The following is a 19,704-nucleotide window of genomic DNA, read 5'->3' as shown; positions in this document are numbered from 1 at the left end:
GGAAATTACGCGGCAGTTGTGGACTCCGATGCGAACTTCGATTTTCCATCGGTTCGCATCAACCTCACCAGTTTCGACCACTTAGAGCATCTTCTTCAGGTTCCCACAGTTTACATAGTGAATTCCAGCGGTATCGGAGTTAGGGACGTGTTGAATTTGAGGAGGCATTTCGGGTACAGCAGCCACACCAAGTATGTTTTTTCCAGTGAGAATTCGACGTCACTGATGGTACAAGAAAAATCGACTGATTTCCTTGCTAACTCGATTTTAATAAATTCAATTGATGGCGGTATCTACAGTGGAAGTGGAGCAAGGGATAAGACTGGAGATTGCGCTAAGAATTTCACTCATGTTACCTTCAAAAAGCCTAAGTTGGTTTGGGGTAGGAAAACCCTTGGTTTATGTCTGTTTGTAGGGGAGCCTTATGTTATATTCGAAAAGAGTAAGCTTGGGGGTATCGAAGTGGATACTTGGGTGATAATTTTCGATTCCCTGAACATAACAGCGACATATAGAACGTTCATTTTTCCCAAAGACAGTGCTGAGCATTTTTTCGACGAAATATTCTCTAATGGTTCTTGTGACGTGTTCAGCGGGATGTACCCAATCAAAGGCTACTTCGACTTCACCCACGCATATTTCTTCGATTCCACCCATTGGGTCTTAAGAACTCCGAAGGAAATACCAAGATGGAAGTATGCCCTGGAGATATACTCCAGGAACACTTGGCTTTTATGGTTTTTATCAGCGATAGCTCTATCTATCACTAAGTTTTTCATGGAGAAAGTGAAGAATCAAAGGGCAAGGCTGACGGATGGTCTGGTTATCATTTACAGGCATTTCCTTGAGCAGTCTCAGCGTCTAAAACCTTCCAGCGCATCAGAAACCATCCTGCTATGCACCATCTTGCTGACAACCTGCTGGATGAACCTCTTCTACGACAGCAGGTTCGCATTTCTTCTCACCGGCTTGAAATACGAAGACACCGTGGACAGTTTCGAGGAAATAATGGAAAACGAGTATACCCTGAAATTTTCCAGGACCTCAATGAATTTTTTTCACGAGCCAAGAATCCTGAAGTATTTCGAGAAACACTTTCAAGAATCCACGTTGATCCTGAACATCACCGAGGATAATATGTCCAGTTTGTTCCTCAAGAGGATGTTCAATTACCAGTTGAGGAATTTCTTGGACGAGGACAACAGGCCTACCCTGAGGATGCTGGAAAAGCCTGTTGTTACCCTCCCTTTTGTTTCTATACTGAGAAGGGCCTCCCCCTTAACAGATGTTATCAACGATAAACTGGGTAGGTTGAAGGAAACTGGGATTTTTTCACTTATAACATCGAAATATGCGACTCATAAGATAGACAAGGGACGTGTTGTTCGTATTAGGAAATTGTCCTTGCATTCTGTACAACTTGCTTTTGGTTTGTGGATTTTAGGCATGGTGATAGCTTCGTTGCAGTTCTACTATGAACTGAAGATTTGAATTTGATTCGAATAACTGTCAATAAAATTTATTGCAAGGTGGAATAGTTTGTTTTACCCATATATACCTTCGTTTTATGCTCTTAATCGTTTACCACAGTCCTACAAACTCAAAATTAAATATGAATCTTAGAAATAGAAGGCAAAATGTTTTTAATGATAAGGTGAACCCAACTGTTCAGTTCATGAATGTCTTTATGAGGATTATTACTTTCTTTCATCTAGCAGCCAAGAGGTGGCATGTAAAAACCCTTTTGTAACAAATGGATAAAGTTATGATGATCAAATGCTTCTCTAATTGCATACTCTGAAACTAGGTTCCACTCAATATTGATGGTGGAGGAAAATGAAAATAAAAGAAGTTTAATGTAGACATACCTAAGTGGGTTTTGGATAAATAAATGGTGGAGACCCTCTTCCCAGATTTCAGTTAACAACTTTCAGATCTAATGCATGTTAGCAATGATGTCTTCAGTACCTTCAAACGTGATATTCTGTATCAATTTTCTCCTGAAAAACCTTACAGTCCCTCAAAGCTACGCTGTCATTGTTAATTCCGAACTGAAGCTAGATTATCCCTCGGTGATATTGACATTTGAGGATATTAAAAATTCGGTACGTGTTCCTCAAACACCCGGTGTGTATGTTACTGATTTAGAAAAAATTGACGTGGATGAAATACCAGTTTTACTCAAATTATTTGGGCGCAGCATCGATATTAAATACGTATTCATAGGTGAGGCTTGGGCTTCTTTGGTTCTTTCCCAATTTCCACCAGAATATCACAACAACATCATCTTTATCAAGACAGAAATTGACCATGGCAATATCTTCGAAAGTCGTGGAATTGCAACAAATGATGCTCGAGGAATTTCACCCAGTGAATGTTCCTACAATTTCAAGCAAGTTGAAAGGTTGAATGCTACTGAAAAGGTCCTAAAATTTTGCTTTTTTGTCAGTCCTCCCTATGTCATGCCCGAAGGCTCTGCGAAGAGAGGTATAGAGAAAGAAATATGGGAAGTGTTATTGAGTTCACTGAAAGCTGAGGCAGAATTCAAATTGTTCAAATTTCCCACTGATGATTTCACAGGTTTGGTGGATAATTTATTGAAAAACGATACATGTGATTTGTTCAGTGCTTTATATCCATTCGATTTGGATCAGTTCGACTTTACGCACTTGATGTTTTTCGATTCCTTGGTATGGGTCGTGCAGTCTGCACAAGAAGTACCAAGATGGAAATATGCCTTTGAGATATTCACCAAGGCTACTTGGTCTCTTTGGCTTATTTCTGCAATAGCCATTTCAGTAGCCCAATACCTCATCACTCGCAGCATAAAACAAAGGGGAGATATCAAAGAAGGTCTTATTATGTTCTGGCAATATTTCCTACAACAATCTCAAACTTTAACACCATCCAGAAGTTATGAATTCATCCTGCTGGGAACTCTCCTTTTTGCCACATTTCTTATGAATCTTTTCTACAACACCAAATTCATGTTCTTATTGACTGGGATGAAATACGACCCGGAAGTACACACTTTTGAAGATGTGATGAAGAAAGGATACACAGTTAGATCTTCGAAGGATGCTTGGCAGTACTTTCAAGAGCCGGAAATACTACAGTACCTCGAGAAACACCACAAGGAAACAAGCATGTCTCTGGATAATATAGACGGGAAGACAGCTCAGTTGTATCTGGAAAAAATGTTTTCTTTCCAGTTTATACAATTTGTGGACAAAAACAACAGGGTTTCGTTGAGGAAGTTGGATTCCCCATTGTTGTATCTACCCCTGGGTGGTTTTTTACGAAAAGGGTCTCCGCTTACTGGAGTTTTGAACGATAAACTGGACAGGATGGCTGATAATGGTATACTGACGTGGATTTATTCCAAATATAGTCATAAAATCGACAGAGAACAGAGCGTTAATGTTGTTAAACTGAGTCTAGAATCAGTGCAGTTATCTATTATTTTCTGGTTGATAGGGATCATGCTTGCTTGTTGTGCCTTCATTTATGAGAAAATGAAGTTTTAAAATAGCCCTCGCATTTTCTTGGGGAAAACAGAAGAATCTTCACGGATATTTCTTAACATCTTGAGCAGAAGAAATTGAAATGTAAATTAAATACTATAATCATTTGTTAAAAGAAAAAATTAAACAATAATTCAGTAAAGTTGAAGTCGAGATCGACATTTTTGATTTTTTTCCCTTGAAAGCAAAAAACTGACAGAAATTAAATTGAAAAGACATCTGATAATTCCATATTTCTGTATGAATTGTATTGAACATGTCTCATCTCTCTAAAGCAATCTTCAATCATTCAACTGTAGGTCCTTTCGTTTGAATAAATAGTGTAGCACTTTTCTACATTCGATTTGTTTTACACCAGTGTAGAGGAAGTATAGTTTATCTACACATTATCAAAAGGAGATGTAGATAAACTACACCTCCTTTACACTGATGTAAATTCAGTCAGCAAACGAATATCATCGAGTGTAGAAAAGTGCTACAATTTTTATTCAAACGAAAGGACCTATTATGTATACACCTAACTTAATACATCAGTATACACATACAGAATTTTTACACGCAGTGAAGCTACATCTAATAAAAAAATTGCCCTTGTTTATACACATCTTTGTGAAGATTGTTTTTTGTAGAAAAATTCGAAATAAATTCACTTGATACAGTATGCCAGAATACCAAAGAGAATAACAAATGTAAGAAACCATAAGAAGATATTCTTATGGCATGTAAAATGATGAGGTGAACGAAATTGTTACAGTAAATGAATGCATATTATGAGAATTCTATCTATAAGGCAAGAGTTTGGTACGTAAAAAACCTTTAGGTACAAATGGATAAAGTTATGATGATCTTAATGATCGAAAGCTTCTCTAAAAACATACTCTGAACCTAGTTCCCACTCAGTATTAATGGTGGAAACATAAATAAAAAAGATTAATTTAGACATCCCTAAGTAGGTTTTGGATAAATAAATGGTGGAGACACTCTTCCCAGATTTCAGTTCACAAGTTTCAGATCTAATTCATGTTCGCAGTGATGTCTTCAGTACCTTTAAACGTGATATTTTGTATCAATTTTCTCCTGAAAAACCTTACAGTACCTCAAGACTACGCTGTCATTGTTAATTCCGAACTGAAATTGGATTATCCTGCGGTGATATTGACATTTGAGGATATTAAAAATTCGATTAGTGTTCCTCAAACACCAGGTGTATATGTTACCGATTTACAAAAAATTGACGAGGACGAAATACCAGTCCTACTGAAATCATTTGGGCGCAGCATCTATATTAAATACGTATTCATAGGTGAAGCTTGGACTTCTTTGGTTCTTTCCCAATTTCCTCCAGAATACCACAACAACATCATCTTCATCAAGACGGAAATTGACCATGGCAATATCTTCGAAAGTCGTGGGATTGCAACAAATGATGCTCGAAGAATTTCACCCAGTGAATGTTCCTACAATTTCAAGCAAGTTGGGCAGTTGAATGCTACTAAAAAGGTCCTGAAATTTTGCTTATTTGTCAGTCCCCCCTATGTCATGCCTGAAGGTGATGCGAAGAAAGGTATAGAAAAAGAAATATGGGAAGCATTATTGAGTTCACTGAAGGTTGAAGCAGAGTTCAAATTGTTCAAATTTCCCACTGGTGACTTAACAAGCTTGATGGATAGTTTCTTCAAAAACGATACCTGTGATTTGTTCAGTGGTTTATATCCAATTGATTTCGAAAAGTTCGACTTTACACACTTCATGTTTTTCGATTCGTTTGTATGGGTCGTGCAGTCTGCACAAGAAGTACCAAGATGGAAGTATGCCTTTGAGATATTCACCAAGGCTACTTGGTTTCTTTGGCTCCTTTCTGCAATAGCCATTTCAGTAGCCCAATACCTCATCACTCGGATCATAAAACTAAAGGGAGACATCAAAGAAGGGCTCATTATGTTCTGGCAATATTTCCTACAACAACCTCAAACTTTAGCACCATCCAGAAGTTACGAATTCATCCTGTTGGGAACGCTCCTTCTAGCCACATTTCTAATGAATCTTTTCTTCAACACCAAATTCATGTTCCTATTGACTGGGATGAAATTTGACCCGGAAGTACATACTTTCGAAGATGTGATGAAGAAAGGATATACAGTGAGATCCTCGAAGAGTTCATGGCAATATTTTCAAGAACCCGAAATACTGCGATACTTTGAGAAACACCACAAGGAAACAACCATGTTCCTTGGTTACATAGACGGAAGTACGGCTCAGTTGATCCTGGAAAAAATGTATTCCTTCCAAATCATCCATTTTTTAGACGAAAACAACAGGGTTTCATTGAGGAAATTGGACACCCCAGTGTTGTGTATGCCCCTTGGTAATTTTTTACGAAAAGGTTCTCCTCTCACTAGAGTTTTGAACGGTAAATTGGGCAGGATGGCTGATAATGGTATACTGACGTGGATTTATTCCAAATATAGTCATAAAATCGACAAAGAACATAACGTTAAAGTCGTTAAACTGAGTCTAGAATCAGTGCAGTTATCTATTATTTTCTGGTTGATAGGGATGACGCTAGCTTGTTGTATATTCATTTACGAAGTTAAGTTTTAAGATTTTCCTAACTTTCAGGCACCTTCGAAGGGAATGTACAAGAAAATTCGAATTGTGTGAATAATTTATGGTTGAAATAATTAGAAATGGCAATTAACTGTTTGGTGCATGTTTGTATCTACGAAAACCTCTGAAACATCTCAAATATTACTGGTTTATTTGATTCTATCATGGCTTGATACTTTTGATATAGTTTATTTTCGATTCTTCGAGATTCCAAGTTGAACCATAAACAAGCAATGGTTCCCAAGGTGATGCGCAAGCCTCCACCAAAAAACCATAACAACCTTCATGTTAAATCGATAACCACCCTACAGAAATACTCACAGTGGAACGTGTGTCCTCCTGAGATGGTTTGCGGGAAAGAATTCAGATCAACCTTGAGGAAATCACTTCCCATAGCCCCCAAAAGCCCAGTGAAAAGGATCGTGCCACCGTTTTCCGTCCAAACCCTTCAGAAGGGATGCAAGGTGTCCCAACCCCCCAGCTGTCACGCCTTCCGAGAGCGTCCGCCTGTTAAGAGCCTCTTCAGGTACCGTTACCATCGTGGGGATTTCCCAGTAGCTCTAGAGACCAAAGGGATATCCTGGAAGACTGATATCGCCAAGCTGGACTTCCATTTTTACCTCCCGATGTTCTTCGAGGGGCTCACGGAGACGGAGCATCCCTACAAGGTGTTCGCGAGGCAGGCTGTTCACGACATGTTAACCTTCGGTGGTAACAAGACTTTCCCATGCATCCCCCAACTTATAATACCGATCAAGAACGCCTTTAACACCAGGAACAGGGAGGTGATCTGCATCACGCTGAAGGTGCTGCAGCATCTCCTGAAGACCAACGATCAGGTAGGGGAGGCCCTGGTGCCCTATTACAGACAGCTGCTGCCCATTTTGAACATGTTCAAGAATTGCAACGTAAACAGCGGGGATGAGATCGATTATACCAAGACTAGAGGGGAGAATATTGCGGATTTGATCAACGAAACCTTGGAGCTCATGGAGAAGACTGGTGGTGAGGATGCTTTCATCAATATAAAGTACTTGGTGCCCACGTATGAGTCTTGTTTGTTGAACTGAATGCAGATTTATTAGAGAGTTAGTATTTTTTGAGAATAAAACATGGTTTGCGATGTTTTACTGCTATTTCTTTGTCCTCAAATCCTGCCATTCGAACCATTTTCGACAGGATTGATTTTTTCAATGGATAGATGGAAAGCCATGGCCATAGACCTTGCTCCTTCAGCCTAGTTTCTCAAATTCATTGTTCTTACTTTATCGATATGAACAAAAAAAAACAACATCAGTACCCAATTTTTCAAATTTCACAAATACTTCCAAATTTTTGAACATCAAATTACTCGAAAATGGCGCATTATACGAGAAAATATGAAGAATACTTTTATTTCACTAAACATTCAAATATTCATTAGATAGCGTCCAACTTAGTTTCAAGAGTTGGGTTCTTTAAATTTTTGGTATTTTTATGGTACATATTGGCCATAATGAGAAAACTGGAAGACGTGGGTGATATAAAATCATCTCATTCGATAAAACCGTTTGTTAGATAGAACTAAAAATTACTTTTTTCATGGTTTTTAAACAGCCTGTATCTTTTAAACCGAGGCGATTAAGAAGAAATGGTAAAGGAAGAAAGTATGTACATGTGCAAGTCGAAGACTCAGTCTGTATACAGGGTGGGTTCGTAAAATCTCGTTCAAATATCCCAATCAGTTTAAAGAATATCGAGGAATTATTTTTTTTATATAAATTAAACGTCCTGTAGCTTGAAAACGAAGCATTTCAGGCACCAAATTACTCAGAGAACAAAATCCTCATGCAGACTCACCTCTCAACAAGTGTTTTGGGTCACTTATAGAAGAACAAAAAATTTTTTCAACCACATATATGTCCTCTAGCGATTTCAGAAGCAAGAGGCTACCATTAGTACCATTGGAATAAAAAACTCGGCTATTGCCCTCTGCTGTTACGCGATCTAAGTCTGGATTTCCATGTTTATGTTGTCATTATGGATATGTTGCTAGTAAATCCTTCAGCAGGGCAATAAATTGTTATCTGGCAAGATGGATACCCCAACGTGTAATGAAATTTGTTCGATTACCTACTCTGATAACACGTGGAAATTTATCACACATAAGGAATCATGTTATAAGGTGGGACAACAAGAAATTGGATACTATGGTATGATTCCTCAATCAATCATGATATGAAGGAAAATTTAAAGGAAAAATTGAAGTGTTAAACCAGCCAGAGTCAGACATATCCATAAGAATTCGGATATGTTGTCATATAACAACAAGTTTGCCAAAAGTTTGCTACAACCGAAGTAACAGCAGAATCATTGTATCTTATATGTATCGGAATTTCACATTACATCATCCAATATCCCACTATTTTCTTCGGAAATCAATTGAGGTCACAATTGATTGTTTCTCGTATGCCTTGATAAAATTGAAAAGTTCACTTTTCTTCCTCATAGCTATTATACAAGGTGAACTGTGAATAGTTAGATGTCAAGTTCTTTTCTGTTTCCAGCTAGCTATAGATCAATTATTCACTCACCTACGAAGGTGAATATGATGCTTCATACTTGTTTTCTAGTACAGACAGTAAAAAAAAACTTCAGTCATGATTTGGAATTCGAATTTTCAAAGTTACCGAAACGCCTTGTAACCGATGTTTGCTCATAACTTCAAAATGCATCAATAAAGCAGGTTTATCCATTACAATAGCATGCCGAACATGCTCTTAAAACGAATGTATAGTGTAGATAATTAAAATAACAGGAATTGTGGGAAAGTTGTACGCTTTTTCCAAATCGAAAACGAATGGAAATTGCTTTATGAATTTCGAATGATATAGGGAGTTTTGAACAACACGCGTATACTTCTGAGAAGAACCAAGCTCGTCTCTGGCGATATTCTGGGAAGAATTTTATCATGAATCTGCTATTAATGCAGTTGGATTTTTTAAATTGGATACCGGGAAAACAAACAAGTATCTGTTCTATATGCTGAATTTGTTTATTCGGGATGTATTGCATGAATGCCACTGTTTTTTATACCATTCATCATGTATTATCTTCCTTCAATGGGATATTTTGAGTTATATGAAAGTAGGGCTCTTCTTCTTCATTTTTAACTTGATATTCCAGTTACATATATTTAGGGTGATCCAAAGATTCTGATGAAAGATCCCAATGTTTTGGAATCAAGTCTTAAATAAAGGAAATACTTTTGGATTGTTTCGATATTATTATATGGACCAGGAAACCCATGCATAAGAAGTTTGAAAAAATACTTTCATGACTTGTTTAGGTGTCGAACAATGTACCCAATGTGTTTTCAAGGGCTGCAATTTTGAAATTTGTGTTCAACATTAGCTTTCGTATTGCTAATTTTTTAAAATTTGGTTACATTCTGTTTCCCTGCCTAAAATGTGTGAAAATTTTCCTCAAAGCTTGAAAATTTTGAGTAATAGTTGAAAAAAATTCAATTTCTTAAACTTTCGAAGCTGGGACTTGGTAAAAACTGAATAGAAACAAGTAGTACTCTGTCAGGTGGTGAGTTTTTGTGTATTTTGATACGTTGTGGAGAATAGGAGACAGTTTCCTCAAGAAATTGCGTCAATTTTTCCAACTAAACAAAATACAAGGGCATCTTCTTCATTTATTTTTTGCTTAGCTACTGGCTTCGAACTTTTTAACTCAAAAATCAAGAACTCTCTCTCAAACCCTATAGCTAGCAGCAAACTGATGGTTGAATCTGTACTCACGTCTCCTCTATATATATATAATCCTCTCCTCCCTCAGGACTACCAAGAAACGGCTATTACGCGCCAAAATCACCACAGTTCATCTCCCAAAGGATAACCCCGAGCAACAACGCGAACTGAAGAAGGCTGAAGACTAAGGAGCCTAGACTGTCTTGACTTGACAGTTGAACGTCGTCGTTCACGGCCAACTCCGCTGTTTCTTGGTCGTTATTTCTGACCTGGTCCCCCCATGAGTGTCCGACAAACGTCTGAATGTTTGGATCATTCAGTATTATGATCTGTAATTACTGTTAAGTGTGCGATGGTAGTAGCCTTGCAACAACCGGTCACCAGGTTTGGTAGGAGGTGGATGATCGGGGTCTTGAATTGGGAATTGACCAGTTGGCTTCCACCACAGCTGCATCGACGATGCAATCGTTTTTGTGAATCTTCTCAAAACTCGAAAAATGGGGCACTTGTCAGGTGTAGCTATGATTTTTTCAAAAGAGACGAATCACTTTTGTGTATCTGCATGATGATTACCTAGAAAAATGCTGGGAAAGGTTCAACATTGAATCCAATGAATGAATCTCTCAGAAGAATCTGGATGGTCGAAGACCAAGAAAGTTCGAGGAAAACCCTGGAAATTGTATACACAAGCTACCCTGTGTATCTATCTCTACAGAAGCTATGAGGGCTCGTGCCCTACTGGTGCACTGTATATCAATTTAGGTGTAGCACCTCTTCATCTAGTGCTTATCATAATATCACATTCTACAGATTTTATACCACTCTGATACCACCACCACGGTCGGGTCTAACGCGTCATGACCACTTTGAGGCGCCATCTATGAATGGTTGCTATCCACTACTGTGATTTTGAATGCAGGTGATGATTTGAATTTCCGTTAGTTAGGCCTAATTATCCGACAGGAATTTTTCGTATCTCCCAGTAAAACAATCGTAGATCTGAATGTGATACATTTTCTGAAAGAGCAACTCTTCTAGTGATAAATCTCGAGATTTCATCCACCTCGGCGCAACCGTTCGGTCTTGAGGAAGTTTTAACTGACTCCATCTTTTTGGGAATTTTTCGAAGGTCAACTTGCCAGTAGTTTTTCTTCCAGGGAAATTATCGTAGATCTAAATGTGATACAGATTCTGAAAGAGAAACTTTTCAAGTAATAAATCTGAGAATTTCATCCATTTCGGTATCACCGTTCGGTCTTCGGTCTTTCGGTCTCTCGGAATTCTCAAGTGAAATTCTTAATTTTTGAAAAATGCCATTTCCAAGATGAAAATCTAAACGAAGGGAGATAGACTTTCGAAATTGCTCGCAATAGATTCAGCGTGTTCGAAAACCTATATTTTCATACCAAAATTTCAAATATCTGGCCTTGTTTAGGAGAAAATAATTTTTTTTGTTTTTCCACTTTTCATTTTCGAGTTGACTTCGAAGAGCTCTCTGGAGTGCAATTCTCGATTGAATCATCAACTGTTTGGTTTTCTAGAATCTTCAGAACAAATTCTATTCACTCCATATCCTAAGACAGTACTAGAACACCCTGATTTTTAGACAGAGTAGCAAATAGGTCATTTTAGGGGGGTCTAACCCCTTGCTCATTTTTGACCCAAAAAATCAATATTTTCGAAATCGATTTTTTGTGCTGGGGTAGAAGCCTAGGCAACGCTGATTATAGAACCGGAAATCCCAATTGGATCAGATGAATATAACAGGAGATATCGCAGATTGAAATATGCAATTTTTGAAAAATTCCATTTTCAAGATGAAAATCTAAACGAAGGGAGATAGGCTTTCGAAATTGCTCGCAATAGATTCAGCGTGATCGAAAACCTATATTTTCATACCAAAATTCCAAATATCTGGCCTTGTTCAGGAGAAAATAATTTTTTTTGTTTTTCCACTTTTCATTTTCGAGTTGACTTCGAAGAGCTCTCTGGAGTGCAATTCTCGATTGAATCATCAACTGTTTGGTTTTCTAGAATCTTCAGAACAAATTCTATTCACTCCATATCCTAAGACAGTACTAGAACATCCTGATTTTTAGACAGAGTAGCAAATAGGTCATTTTAGGGGGGTCTAACCCCTTGCTCATTTTTGACCCAAAAAATCGAAATTTTCGAAATCGATTTTTTGTGCTAGGGTTGAAGCCTAGGCAACGCTGATTATAGAACCGGAAATCCCAATTAGATCAGATGAATATAACAGGAGATATCGCTGATTGAAATTTGCAATTTTTGAAAAATTCCATTTCCAAGATGAAAATCTAAATGAAAGGAGATAGGCTTTCGAAATTGCTCGCAATAGATTCAGCGTGTCATCTACCCTATTTCCCATAAAAAATACTATATATTATTTCACTTACTTTCAATAGTGCAGGACGTACCTTGTATCGTTATTTCATACCAAAGAACTCTCCTCGAAAAAAATTCTTTTAAAGTTGAAAACATGAACTTTACTCACTGAAATTTCTATTTCGTTTCGAATCTATAATTATTGACAGCAATAATAATTGCACGAAAATTACCTATTCGAAACTGCATCGACGATTCAGGCAATTTGTGATAATGTATTGCTTCGGCATAAGGTGAATACTTTCAATGGTGTTTTCAATTATTCTAGCAATGTAATTTGCACCGCATCTATATGAAAAAACCATTAGTTTTGAGTATTTTCACCACGGAGAACACGTGTAAAATTTCAAGCATAATCCAATAACTTTTTTAGTAAGTGTGGGATTTATGTTAAGTACCTAGTATAGATAGACAGTAACACACCCCATCGTATGCTTTTGACCTAGCGACTTCGAGATATTCAGAAAACAGATTGTATATGGCATTTCGAAATGGAAAACTTGGATGTTCATCACAAAAAACTGAGGATTTGCAAAAGAGCGCCATGATACTGGCAACACATCATACTAGACTATGTATGTCGGTTGCTGTTATCAGGCGCAGGGTCTAAAAGAGGCAGAGGTAAAAGTTCAGGGGGTTCAATGGAAATATATTGTGCAAAAGCAGGGAGAATTTTGTTTTTTATCAAAAATAAGCTCGGATTAGGAATCAAAAATGTTCAGGAAACATATACAGCACTTCACATTAAGACTGTGGATTTTTCATTCTAAGAGAAAAAAATCAAGTTATCAGAATTAAGTTCTATTAGATTAGACTATATTTTGGGAAATGAATTGGGTAATGCTAATGAAAATAAGCTCAGATTTGTAATGAGCGACCTCAAAATATTAAAGAAACATATACAGCTAAGTCAAGTCCACTTTATTTACATCTTCATACTGGGCAATTTCAAATCAGAATTCTATGTTTATCATTACAAACAAGAGTAAACGCTGAATTTGAAATAAAATCATACATCACTTTCTTCACAAATTCTACATCCCCTGGTTAGAATCTTGAGTGCATGTAGTAGTCAATAGCAGTTGAGAAAGCCGCAAATCCAGCAGCTCCAATGACACCTGCTTTTACACCAGCTAAAAAATACAGCAGAGTTACTTGTTTTCGTCAAAATCATAATCTGAATCATCAGTCTCACTTTAACACATCAACTTCAAATAATACTTATAAAATTGAACAAACCTCTTAAACCGATCAGACCCCCAGTTACTCCACCAGCATATGTACCATTTTTCCAATCAGACTTACCCCTCATCTGGAAAAAACTTAATTCATGTATCCTTTAAAATCATTTGAAACAGCCTACCGATTCTATACTACATTCCACAGCTGAAAATAGAGCTCCAATAAGGGCGAAATTCTTGGCATAACTCAAGGTGGTGGTTTTCATTTCTCTAAAGACTTGGCGAGCAGTCTGATTTTCCACTTCTGTGGCGCTGGGGCCGACACTAGATGAGAATAGACCTATGACGGCACCCAAACCATAACCTGAAGGAAGTAACGGAATAATAAGGAAAAAACTAATGGGGCGAAATCCTACAGACCTATTACACAACTCATCATCGATTTGAATGGACAGCTCTCCAGGAAAGCTTCCATCATTTTCTCTTCATTGGTTTTTATCTGTACTGGACCTAATGTTCTTGGTATGATGATATTCTCTCTGAACCTATAATTGTTTCCGACGAAATATTTTGTCAAATAAGACCATTCATCAGGTGATAATTCCCGTTTTCTTTCCATGTTCATTTTATTGAGTTCAGATTCAGAAATTAGATTTCTTCAACATGACAGGTTGTTTACATTTATTAGGTTAGGAACGTTTTTTGAGGTTATGGACAACGAGCAAACGGCCAACGGCATAGAAAAACTCAACAGATCAGCTGATTGTTACTCTTTGGTTATGGTCTTAATTTATTTTTAAAAAAAATCCATTTCCTTTTAATATTTATTTTTATTCATTAATGATAATTAAAACAATAACATATTTCTTTCGAATTCATTCACCATTACAATTTTTTCGAAAACTCAGTAAAAATTGTAAAATGAAGTTCTCATTTTTTTCATCCCTTCAAAGTAATAAATTAACTCAAATTTCGCTTCATTCATTATCCCAGTTATTACCACAGTAAAGAGTTGTTACCCATATAATAAAAATTCTAGAAAAATTGATTGCGCAATATGAAAAACATACAGTTTTTCCAATTTCCAAGTATGAAATTTTCGTGATATTTTTCGATTATTTATTTCGCACTAGCTTATATATTGGATGTATACTGAAGTGTTTTGTAAATCAATTCGATTTGAGGGACTTATACTTGATTTTTCTTATCAAATATGAATGAGTTTTGTGAATTGAAACATATTCTTGTAACTTGTAAAAATGCGCAACCTCCATCTTATTGATTTTTTGTCTGAGTAACTAGGGGTGGAAAAGTTTAAATTAGACTTTCGTAGAAGTTAAACAATCAGGCATACATCAATAAATAACACCCTTATATTATGCAAATCAACCCTACTTCCCCCAATACTAAATGTACACTCTCGCTCATAATTCTGCAAAACTATAAAAGCAATGTTTAAAACAACAAGTTTATTTATAGACCAGTTCTCCCAGATCGTACGTCAACTATATAACGTTAAAAATAATTATAAACCTGAATAATTTCATTATAACTTGAATTTATTCGTTTTCGTTTTGTGGATATCTCACAGCACAGACACTTCAGTGTACCACGCCGGTCTGAACCAATGGCGTCGAACTATATATAAATATTAAATAAATAGACAATCAAAGATTATAATCTTTGTAGACAATGTTTACATGTTCAATCACAAAAACAGTTTTGGTGTTTTAAGTAAAACTGAAATTTCATTGGAGACCCAAGTAAGTACCTTCCGAACTTACTTTGTTAGAAATCCAACCCCTCGTTCTCGAAAATTAGCATTTCATCCCCTTTATTAACAAGTAAATATTTGCCGACGTTTTAACCTATCTCAGACCTACGTCCCTCCTTACATTCTTTTCATCCAACGTTCTTAGACTTGCGTTTGTCGCTAACTTATGTCTTTGATAATTCCAACCTAGCAATATAATTATTTAAGAGATTTCTTTTGCATTAACGTTTTTTATCGATTTTGACCATTTGCAGTTGAGTCAGTGCGTTTTTGTGCTTTCCAAGAGGCAGTTAAGGTATTGTCCTAGAATTGTCAATATAAAATTGTTCATATTTATGATTTTCAGACGTAATATTGAAGTTATGATTAACGATATATTTTTTCTCCTTAAATAGGGGTAAGCAAAATGGCGCACAGTTTTTATGTAATTAGTTTATCGTTACCTATTCGAACGATTGATATTATCTTAATATAATTACTTCTGATGCACCCCAATAATAATAAATAGTATTTGTTGGTAGATTTCGAAACTGTAAATACAAGATAATTGGTTTCTCAACTCTTCACTAATTATATACTCACCTCATTGCATTGATAATATCAAAATATCTATTTAAATTTCACGTTTTGTTAAATATCAAGTTCACCTCCAATATTAGGTTATGTTGCGGTATGTTAACTTGTTTAAAGGTGGGCTCCCTTCCTTGGTATCATCAGCTGTTACCATAGTGTGAAAAAAACATGGGGAAGAAGGAAATTCCCTTTCACACACTCAATCAGTAATAGCTTTTTCAAGGAACAATATTTTTCTTTCTAAACCACCATATGAATTTTTTTTGCAACCCCTATTTAATTATTTCACTACATACATATGAACTACACACTACATATGTACCTTAAGGGTTGTTTCCTTTGTTGACACCTCATTTTCAATACAAAAAATGATTTACTGCGATTAAAACAATATTATATAAACGCCTTTTTATAAAAAAAAATTGCGATACGAACATAAATGTCCAATTTCTCGCTTCCAAAAAAAAAGGTGAAAGTTGTTTGAAAGGAAAAAATCCACATTTCAACCGTGAAATTAATTTTGTGAATATTTCTAGTTAGAATGCGTTATTGTTGATTGTTAATGTTAACAAAATTACCGACCTTGAAATCATATTTCAATGAGCAATAATTATGAATAAATATCACATTCGATTGCGTTTGTATTTTAGAAATTTGATTAATTCAGTCTCAAGTTTTTTAGTATCGAATTGAGTTGAATAATTGGCTGTTCCATCTAGATCTAGACGGTTTTCATTTAAGTATACGCATTTTCAATCTCTCCTAATTAATTGAACGCTTGCGAAGCATACCTGAGTGATTTTAATTATTATAGTTGAATTTGGACTGAAACTGCGTGAAGCAACATCGATTTTTCGACTCTCAGGAGACTTGTGAGATTATTGTAGAATAGCTACTAAAGCCCTTTTTTTTCAACAGTTCTGGACCATATTGATGTTTATTCTTTGAAGCAAAAACCCAGTAAAATGGCATTGTCACCACCACAACAGTTTTGCGTGAGATGGAACAGTTACCAGTCAAATCTACAGAATGCCTTCCCTAAACTCCTGAACTCTGAGCACTTTGTCGACGTTACCCTGGCTTGTGAGAACGAAATGTTGAAATGTCACAAGGTGGTCCTGTCGGCTTGTTCAACTTACTTCGAAAAGCTGCTCCTGCACAACCCCTGCCAACACCCCATCATCTTCATGAAAGATATGAAGTAAGGAGACTTTTTTCACATTAACAATCGATTTCGGTGAATTGGGAATATGGAATATGAATTTCTTTGTAGATTTCACGAGATGCAGTCGTTGATCGACTTCATGTACAAAGGGGAGGTTAATGTATCTCAGGATGATCTTCCATCGCTGTTGAAATCGGCGGAAGCCTTACAAATAAGGGGCCTATGTGGCTCCGACCAAATCTTCGGGCAGCAAAACTTCGTCAAGACACAGGTAGACTGAATATTTGTTAGTGACGTACTTTTTCTGAGGTTTTCTTTGAATTCCAGTTAGCCAGAGCTTCAGCAGCTGTAGCGGCAGCTTCATCGCAGGCTGCATCAAGTACAAATCCGGGAAGTGAGACAGACAAAGCTGTCGGTCAAGAGCACAACGTAAAAAGTGAAAAAACAGAGGAGATGGAGTGCAATCAATCGGCTTCCGAGTCAGATTCCAACGATGCGTTGCAGATCAGAGGTGAGTGAATTTTGAGTCAGGACCGGCCTGAAAAATCAAAGATCTGATTTTAGAGGATACCGAAAACGTTAAGGAAGAACCGGAGGTGGAGGAATCTTATTACGAGGGTGAATCAGAAATCTTAGATACGGAATTTATTGAAGGTGAAGGAACTATCAACACTGGTGTGGAAGATAAAGCCACTCCTATGAATGCCATGGCCAACGTATCTTGCCATTACGATGGCACTCCAGGTAAATATTCAGTTTGATAACTGCAACGATCATATTTTGGGGTCTATCAGTTTCAGGTTCTTCTGCGAAGAGGATAAGGAGGACAGATGAGGAACTGAGAAGGGCTGCTGAGTGCATAACGAGGGGCCAAACCTTCCAGAATGTCAGCGACCAGTTCAGCATACCGATCTCCACGATACGGTTCTACATGGCCAGAAAGGGGATATTGCCGAGACGTAAGAGGGGCAGGGCTTGTTCTGGGGCGGTGCATGTCAATCTTCCCAGTTCCGGCTACAGCCCCAACATGTACACCGGGAACCCGAACCACATAACGCCCGGTAATACAAGTCCAGTAGGTCCACCTTACCATATTGTACATTATAAGTTATCCCAGCTGGGGGTGTCCAAACTGAAATAAACCGATCTCTTTCCAGGTCGCTAGGTCCCAGATTTTGTATAAATACGCGCAACCTAGGAATGATTTGTCGTTTTTGAATGCATCCAGATAAAAAGTGTATTGTCCGGAAGTCGAGAGTGTTCGAGAGATATTTTTGTAAAACTAACTCGTTTAGTGGTTCTTTATGTGTTCAGGTTGTGTCGGTACTTAATTGAGTATACTTACCCTAATCTTCCTAACGAACAAGAGGTATGGAACAGTAGAATATATTTTATTTCGACTTTTTCGTGGTTAGAGGAAGACCAAGATGAGCGATTAAGACAATAAACAATACAGGCCGGAAATTCTTTGAAACGACAAAGTCATTCCTGATGCCGGTGGACTACTTTTCTTCGAATAGTTCGAAAAAGATTTCGAGTTTGAAGAAATCTAGTTCCACGATAACGTTGAAACAGAAAGGTTATTTATTTATTTTTATTATCCCATTGAACGTTTTCATTTAGACTAGGGTTATTTATTTTCACGTTTACATCACATTGATTTTTATTGATATTTTTGTAATTTTATCTTGCCATGTAATTTATTCGATTTTTTACCTGTTATTTATTTATTATATTCTCAGCGGGTCGTTCTGATCGGAAATGGTTCAGGATGGCCTTTACGCGGATATTGAGACTGATTTTTAATTGTAGCAAGTACAGTTGTTCGGGTTTTTTCTGATATTATTTTTTAATTGAGGCAGTATTGGAATTAACGCAAAAGTCATACCAAAATCTTTGTAAATAGGTTCCCACCAAAGTGTAGTAGTAAATATGTGTTGCATGTTTTTCGTTCATTCAATTACTCCAGAAATCTCTAAATCTTTATGTTTTTCCTAACCTGGGGGTTTTGAAGACATAAAATTTACTTTAGTTCAAAGTACAGAGCAAGTAAGGATATATTTTCACTTTTCCCATTCTCCGGTGTCCCGAGAACGATTTAAAACCACCCTTACGGGTTTCCAAAGCTATTTTCAGTATGATATGTTCGAACCTCTAATTATGGGTGATTTTTTTCTAATAAAATGATGTATAGAGATAAAAAACGTAGGTAAACAGAATTATAGTACTCTAATTAAGTCGTAAGTAGTAGAATTCACTGAATCAGTTCTAGTCCAAACGATTAAACTCATTAAGCAAACAGAATATACGAAAAGGAACACACGGCTTTCGTTTAAATGAGAGTTTAAGTTATTTACAGCCTTCCACAATATCAATAGTGCCATAAAAAAGAGATAATTAAAGTGCCTCTCAGATCTAGAATTTTTTTCTTACAAACACAATATCTTCAGTCTTGGTTCGAAACAAACAACCTTTGGAAAGAATTATTCGTCTGAAGAAGATCATTTAAGTAGGTACCAAAATCCCTTGTTCACATTTAATTGATCGGTGTCCAAAAAAAACGTTTCTCCAATGATTTAAACTATGTTGTACAAACAAGTACCTACATCATGTGTAAAGTGCCATCTTAATATATTTTTCTAGTTTAATAGAAAGCTTAAGTATTGTGAAATTAGACATAATTGTATACAGTATTCGGTCTTAATATAAAAGTATCAAATGAAGCACCTTTCTCTCACCT

General features: G+C 36.7%; 3 protein-coding genes across 6 annotated transcripts; 2 read left to right on the top strand and 1 right to left on the bottom strand.

Annotated features, from left to right (window-relative positions):
* Nucleotides 1-6,475: 6,475 nt before the first annotated feature.
* Nucleotides 6,476-7,214, top strand: LOC123319944 (parkin coregulated gene protein homolog). Its single transcript, XM_044907042.1, has one exon. It carries the CDS (start codon nucleotides 6,476-6,478, stop codon nucleotides 7,199-7,201), a length of 726 nt encoding a protein of 241 aa, XP_044762977.1. The 3' UTR covers nucleotides 7,202-7,214.
* Nucleotides 7,215-13,171: 5,957 nt separating this feature from the next.
* On the bottom strand, nucleotides 13,172-14,164 carry LOC123319953 (mitochondrial import inner membrane translocase subunit Tim22). The gene is made up of 4 exons (XM_044907052.1): nucleotides 13,873-14,164; nucleotides 13,635-13,816; nucleotides 13,511-13,583; nucleotides 13,172-13,404 (listed from the first exon to the last, which is right to left on the bottom strand). Exons 1-4 carry the CDS (start codon nucleotides 14,075-14,077, stop codon nucleotides 13,319-13,321), a joined length of 546 nt encoding a protein of 181 aa, XP_044762987.1. The 5' UTR covers nucleotides 14,078-14,164; the 3' UTR covers nucleotides 13,172-13,318.
* Nucleotides 14,165-15,137: 973 nt separating this feature from the next.
* LOC123319920 (zinc finger and BTB domain-containing protein 14) lies at nucleotides 15,138-19,683 on the top strand. 4 transcript variants are annotated; one of them, XM_044907004.1, is made up of 7 exons: nucleotides 15,138-15,215; nucleotides 16,718-17,000; nucleotides 17,073-17,235; nucleotides 17,292-17,475; nucleotides 17,529-17,708; nucleotides 17,759-18,039; nucleotides 18,122-19,683. In XM_044907004.1, exons 2-7 carry the CDS (start codon nucleotides 16,765-16,767, stop codon nucleotides 18,194-18,196), a joined length of 1,119 nt encoding a protein of 372 aa, XP_044762939.1. In that variant the 5' UTR covers nucleotides 15,138-15,215; nucleotides 16,718-16,764; the 3' UTR covers nucleotides 18,197-19,683. The 4 variants fall into 4 exon arrangements, with proteins under 4 accessions (XP_044762939.1, XP_044762938.1, XP_044762941.1 ...); XM_044907003.1 differs by lacking the exon at nucleotides 15,138-15,215 and adding an exon at nucleotides 15,378-15,521; XM_044907005.1 differs by lacking the exon at nucleotides 15,138-15,215 and adding an exon at nucleotides 15,406-15,623.
* Nucleotides 19,684-19,704: the final 21 nt, after the last annotated feature.

This window comes from Coccinella septempunctata, chromosome 9, assembly GCF_907165205.1.
Source record: "Coccinella septempunctata chromosome 9, icCocSept1.1, whole genome shotgun sequence".
Taxonomy (NCBI): Eukaryota; Metazoa; Arthropoda; class Insecta; order Coleoptera; family Coccinellidae; genus Coccinella; species Coccinella septempunctata.
Note: the sequence above shows the minus strand (reverse complement) of the source record. Positions and strands in the feature narration are given on the sequence as shown.